General features: G+C 30.0%; 1 protein-coding gene across 1 annotated transcript; it reads left to right on the top strand.

Moving 5' to 3' along the window:
* Positions 1-1,646: 1,646 nt before the first annotated feature.
* On the top strand, positions 1,647-5,025 carry LOC120084218 (urease accessory protein G). Its single transcript, XM_039040123.1, has 7 exons — positions 1,647-1,979; positions 2,067-2,258; positions 2,495-2,555; positions 3,619-3,820; positions 4,055-4,176; positions 4,275-4,379; positions 4,694-5,025. The coding sequence occupies exons 1-7, from the start codon at positions 1,894-1,896 to the stop codon at positions 4,775-4,777; spliced, it is 852 nt and encodes a 283-aa protein (XP_038896051.1). The 5' UTR covers positions 1,647-1,893; the 3' UTR covers positions 4,778-5,025.
* Positions 5,026-7,133: the final 2,108 nt, after the last annotated feature.

Here is a 7,133-nt window from a genome sequence, read left to right as displayed (position 1 = left end):
CGACTTTGCAAAATTACAAATTTAGTCTTTGCATTTTTAAAATATTTAAAATTTACTAAACTACTAAACATAAAATTGAAATTTAGATTTTCATTAGACATAAAATTTAAATTTATATATAATAGATCAAAGAATTTTTAAAATTTTCAACAATGACATTAGATTTGAAAGTCGTTATATTAAATAGACAAGAAATTTAATATTTATGGATATATTGATATTTCATCATTATTTGTTTCAACGTTGACCAAATTGAGTCATCCTTGATGGTTTTCAGATGAGACATTAATGAATCCTTATCTCAGACCTCAAAGTTAGAACGATTAGATAAATATGGAGTTTCAATTTTTCTTCTACCCAATAATTTTTCTAATTTAGAATCCTAGATGAATTATTTTTTAATTCACTATTTTCATATTTTTATATATATATTTCCATGTCTGATGACAACAAAGATAGTTTAGAAATATTTTCAAATTAAAAAAATAAACCAACTTATTTTTAAATATAGGAGTCTATCCTGATCTATACTTAAAAATAATTTTAATATTTTTACTATTTAAAACAACTAAACAATAACTTAATTCAATTTTATAAAACTTTCGATCGAAATATGGATAGAATATTGATATTTATAGGAATTTTAGAAAAAGTTCTAAAAATAATTAAATTAATAAATAAAATCTACACTTTTTAAATAAGTTAATAAATTATTTATATTATATTTTTTACTGTTTTTTTTAATGTCGCGATCGACTTTTAAAAATATCATGAAAATATTTATGTTTATTTGATATGAATCGCAAAAAGCTCAAAGTTATTATTTATTTATTCTTTAATGATTTAAATGAGTTTTGTTGTTTCCAATTTTAACTTTTTTTAAAAACATATTAAATAAGAATTTTTAGTCATTTTACTCATATCTATAACGTGTACACCTAGAAAGTTATCTAAAATCTATCCATTAGGTTGTACGGACAATATATTATTTGCAATTTTGAAAATGATATCTTTTTATTTATATAGATGACAGAGATTCATTATCATATTTTGCAATTCTTATCTAAGGTTGTATGACATTTAAATAAGATTGATCAACTTGCGAGTGTTCAAACTTTGAGTAAAGAGTTAGTTCTCCTTAGTAACTTTTTTCTATCCCTCTTCGAGATTGTGTTGAGTTGATTTAAAAGATTTTAGAATGTATTATTTAACCCCATATTGTAACCATTTTATTTTTTATTTTTATTTTTGAAAACTAGGCCTATAGAAAGTATTTTCATCTTCAAATTTTTTTCTTTGTTATCTATATTTTACCAATAATTTAAAAAATCAAACTAAAATCTAAAAAATTAAAAAAAAAAAGTAGTTTTTATTTTTGGAATTTAGTTGAGAACTAACTTAAGAAAGATGCAAATCATTGGTAAGAAATAAGAAGAAAATAGACTTATTTTTCAAATACTAAAAAAAAACGAAAGATTATCAAAGGTTATGATTCAAATTTCTACTATTTTCGTATAATTATCCAAATATGAAAATATAAAAATAAAAAATAACAATATGTGGACAGAATTTTTCAAAATAAATGTGTTTTATATGGATGATATTTTCTACAATTGTTATCTAATACAGGATGCTCGAGGAGAACCTTTTGAGAATTGCGTTACAAATTGACACCTCCAATTATGGAAAACAATATTTAATTAATTCTGACATTTCTTGTCTTCGTTCTAACTGTTGATACTGTGGAATCTGTGACACTCTCTTGGATTTTTCTTCCTCCCCTCAATAATCGAGCTCCGTTCTTAATTTGTATTTCAATTTCTACACCAAATTCCGTTTCAATTTTCATCCGCCATTGTTAATTTACTCCGCAAGAACTTCATCACTCTACCAATGGCTTCGCAAGATACTCATCACCATGACCACGATCATCATCACCACCACCACCACGACGGACATGACCATCACCACAGCCACGAGTAATTTCCATTCAATTTGTGCATTTACGTTTTGGTATCCGATTTCATTTTTCCGGCTTAGTGTTCATCATTTTTCACTTGTAACAGAAAACCTAAGGGGGATTCTTCCTTTGTTGGAGCAGATGGTAGGGTTTATCACAGTCATGATGGACTGGCGCCTCATTCCCATGAACCCATTTACTCTCCTGGCTTCTTCACCAGGAGAGCTCTCCCTCTTCTTACTAGAAATTTTAATGAAAGAGCTTTTACCGTTGGTATTGGTGGCCCCGTTGGTACTGGGTATGTCTATCTTCTGTTTCCTTTCATCTTTTGTGTTCATTTCCATTAAAAGAAAATGAAGAGGAGATTAGCTTTTGAGCTTCTAAGTGGATAGTGAACTACATAAATGTCTGTGTACCTAATAGGCATAGTGAACTACGTGAATGTCTGTGTCGATTTCTTTACTATTTACATTTTTTTACTTTGTTTGATGGTCGATTTAATAACATTTCCAATGTTGTTTTATTGTTGTTTAGGAAGACAGCTCTGATGCTGGCACTTTGTACCTTCTTACGTGATAAATACAGTCTAGCTGCAGTAAGTGTGATTTTGAATCGGGATTCTCAATATCACTTTCACTTTTCAGTTTCTGTGGTTTTGTAGAATGTTGGGTCTTTTATGCTTTGACTTTGTTTCTTTATGCTCACTTTAAAGTAAAGCAGTAGATTCATTCAGCTTCGAGTTCTTCTGTTATTTTGAAAGCCTGTTTCCCATCTAATTTGAGACTGATAAAATATCATTTCCTTTATGCTTTAGAATATATTAGCTGGATAACCTCCACTGCTTTGTACATGTATAGAAGGGATTTTATACAGTGATTACTATATGCTGGTATTCCTTTACTAGATATGGGAACAGATCGGTGCAAGTATTCTTTTTCATTTCGAACTTCAAGAAAGAGCTATTACTGACTAACTGCATGAGGAAAATCCATGAGAGTTATTTCAGCCTCAATTGATAATCATTTGGTTTTAGACTTTGTTCTCTCTCTTTACTTTTTTAATTAAGCTTATAAACACTACTTCCACCATAACTTTCTATATTTTGTTATCCGTTTTCTACTAATCTTTTCTACTAAAAAGAGTAGTCTTCAAAAATAAGTTTTTGTTTTAAGAATTTGACTAAGATTTTTCAAGTTTTCTTTAGCAAATGTGAAATCCATAATTAGAAAATTGAAAGAACACAAGCATAGATTTACATATTAAAAAAAAAAAAATCTCGTACCCAAATGGGGCCTCTGTGTTTTGTTCTTAGGAAAGAAAGAGTTAGCGTACTGATAAACTGGTACGCCTATGAAAGTGTCCTATTCTGTTAGGACTTGATGGTATTTGCCAGTCACATAATTTTTTAACCAATTTCGGCATTGTCACATGAGGGCTAAAATTCAAGTTCGATAATGCGTTTTTTTATTAAGTAGGCTAATTCAATTAACCAAGTTCTCTGCTATAGTAAATGTAAATAACTAATATTGTGGTAGAATGAAATGATTTTCTGCTAGAAACTTGAGAATGAAAAATCATCAAACACAAGATATTGATCTTTATTTTTTATTTGAAAAGAAAAGATATTTAGTTAGATTGATTGACATGATCACTGTTAGGTCACAAACGACATCTTCACAAAAGAGGATGGAGAATTTTTGGTGAAACATGGAGCACTACCAGAGGAAAGGATTAGAGCAGTGGAAACTGGTGGCTGCCCACATGCTGCTATTCGCGAAGACATCAGCATTAATCTTGGACCTCTCGAGGAGCTTTCGAATTTGTACAAAACAGACATACTTCTCTGTGAATCTGGTGGAGGTAATTTGGAAATCCCCAATTTTGAAGTTTGAATAACATGTGTGTTAGATTATTTTAGCCTCTCTTTCAATGATGTCAATTGTCAATCCATGCAAAACTGGACCCATCTTAGCATTCCCTTCTCATTAATAGACTTGCATTAACATTATAAAAACCAGTTGTGGGTTCAAACGGTATGTTGAATATTTAGAGTTTGTAGTCTTCAATACAAGATTTATCTGTTTTCTTGTGCAGATAACTTGGCTGCCAATTTCAGCAGGGAACTTGCTGACTATATCATCTATATCATAGATGTGTCTGGTGGGGATAAAATTCCTCGAAAAGGTGGCCCCGGAATCACTCAGGCTGATCTCCTTGTATGTGATTTTCTGATCCTATGGGTTGCCAAAAAATTTATGATCACTCATCTCAGGAAGTAGGCATCTTTTTACGAATGGTTGTATTTTGATAACAGGTTATAAACAAAACTGACCTTGCACCAGCAGTTGGAGCTGATCTAGCAGTTATGGAGCGTGACGCACTGAAAATGCGAGATGGGGGACCATTTGTATTTGCTCAGGTCAGCTCTTACCCCTCTGTTTGATATCTTCTAGTGTATTAGGTTCCATCTCAAAATTAACTAACATTGAGAGGAGTAGTCCATGTATCTTATAAAAATCGTGAATTCTTTTCATCTTTTCCCGTGTGGGATCCTCTAACATTGCATGTTCGAGAATCATGTAGTTGATTGTGCTGTCCTCTACTTTATGAGTAACCAAAACATCAACTCAGTTAATGTCTTTGAGTCTTGAATGAGAACGAAGAACGAAGAACGAAGAACAAAAAACTCCCTTGTCCATTTTAATGATACATGCCCGACCGATGTTCGTGCAGGTTAAACATGGAGTAGGCGTTGAGGAAATCGTTAACCACATTATACAGGCATGGGAATTAGCAACAGGGAAGAAACGCCATTGAAATTTCTCAGCCGGAAAATGGCAGGGTCTGGTTGAAGTTTAACCGCAATAGGAGCCGTTGCACTTAGTTTTTCTGCCTTTCACGTAAGAATTAAATGCTGTCAAGCTTGTTTTAACAAACGAGGCTTCTTCCTTTGTGGGAAAGCTCTAACTTTTAGCTTTTAGACAGGAATTATGTCTTTCCAAGTTCGTACTTCCATGAGAATTTACCAATGCTCGAAGTTTTTATGCCTTGTGTGATTAGCTCGACCCTTCAAAGGATCTCTGTTAACTATTTTAGTAACCATTTCATTTTTTATTTTTGGTTTTTGGAAATTAAGTCTATTTTCTCCTATTTTTTATAATGATTTGCATCTTTCTTGAATATAATGGTAGAATTTTTAACCAAATTTCATAAACAAAAGCAAGTTTTAAAAAGTTACATTTTTTAGTTTTTAAAATTTGGCTTGGTTTTTAAACTAGGGGTAAAAAGTGGATAATAATAGAAGAAATTTAGATATGGAAGTTGTGTCTATAATCTTAATTTTCAAAAACAAAAAATCAAAAACTAAATTATTATCAAATAGAGCTTTAGTTTTTTGTTTTTGAAAATTAAGCTTATAAATACTACTTTCATTTATAAGTTTATATGTTTATCATCCATTTTTTTACTTACATTTTCAAAATCAAACCAAGTTTTGGTTTTAAAAAATTCTCTTTTGGTTTTCAGAAGAAGAAAAAATCATATAAATTTCAAAAATAGAACTAAAATCAAATTTACCAATTTTTGATTTCAATGAGATTTTGATAGATCAATCATAATCAGCCACAATCACAAACGTAATTAAATTACTTTTGATCATGTTTATTTAGAATTAAGAATCTGTCACATTTATTGTTTGACAGATTCGTGTTTTCCATACAACAGTAACAATACGGATGATTGCAACAATATTAGCTAGTGAATCTCAATTTTGAAATGCAATCGGATTGATCATCATTTGCGTCTCAATCAATTAGATTGCATTGTAAGATTGATCACATTTTACGTCTCAATTAAATTGCATTCTTAGATTATAAACTTAGAAGTGGATCCATATTTTGAGAAGAGAAAAAAAAAAAAAGTAAATACGGGACCTTTGTTTCGTTACTGGGGTGGGTCTATTGTTTTTCTTCTTTTTTTTTTTTTTTTTTTTTAAATTTTCAAGTGTCGCCGTTAAGGGAGATTGTTATTCTTTGTAGGTATGTTTCTGGGTTAATTACAAGAACAAACCATTGGAGTCTATATTTTCAAAAATATCAAAAAAAAAAAATTAAATTAAATTAAAATATCAGCTTTGTGAGTGGCTAAGCCACAACCTATCAGGGGTGTTCAAAAATCTCGATGACCCCAAAAAATGATCTACCCAACCCAATCCATGCGGTTTGGATTGAGTTCAAATAAATTAAAAATTTATGGGTTGGATTGGTTCATGGGTTCACCTAATATAACTCAAATCAATCCGAAACAACCCGCATTTATTATTAACTTTAAAAAAATATATTTTTTATTACTTATAACACAATTATTTATACATATATTGATTTTAATTTTATTTAATTTCAATATTTTTTTGAATAATTTATTCATCAACAACTCTTAAAAGTAGTTTTTTTGCACTTAAAAAGAAATTTTTCACTATATAAATTGAAATTGAGTTGTTAATCTTAATTCAATATATAAAAATAATTAAATTAGATTTTTACATATATATATATACATTTTGCTTCTTTTTAGAACAAAATTTTAAATAAATGACTCAATTAGCCCGAACCAACCCAACCTATGGTTGGTTTGGGTTTGGTTCATTTTTTAATAAAGGTTATTTGGGTTGAAAAAATTTACCATCCGAAAAATTGAGTTGGGTCTAGAAAATCTTTCAACCTAACCCATGAACACCCCTGCAACCTATCTTTCAAATATTATTCTTCCCATTGCTGCATTTTTAATTAAAATTCAAAAATTGGAAAAATGAAAAAAAATAAAAATAAAAAGATTATATTTTCCACTACCATTGATATTTCCTCTTAACGTTATTTTATCTTCCCTTATATCTATTAATATAAAGAGATTTCCTAAGTTGTTTTTTATAATAATTAAATGACAGACAACTACAAGGGTTTAGGAACTCTAATCGACTGCAATTCCATTGAACGTGACTGTGTCTTCAATTAGTTACGATGGCAACTGTGTTATTTCTCTTCAACGTAATATAAGGGACAACGTTGGATTTCCTTTCATATTCAAAGCTTGAGTATTTTCTCCGACGAAATCTAAGGAATGATGATTACAACAACAGCTTAAGGACTACTGTCTTCTCTTACGACTATTGTGCTAT

Source organism: Benincasa hispida, chromosome 8 (assembly GCF_009727055.1).
Source record: "Benincasa hispida cultivar B227 chromosome 8, ASM972705v1, whole genome shotgun sequence".
Taxonomy (NCBI): domain Eukaryota; kingdom Viridiplantae; phylum Streptophyta; class Magnoliopsida; order Cucurbitales; family Cucurbitaceae; genus Benincasa; species Benincasa hispida.
This window is presented reverse-complemented; position numbering and strand designations above follow the sequence as displayed.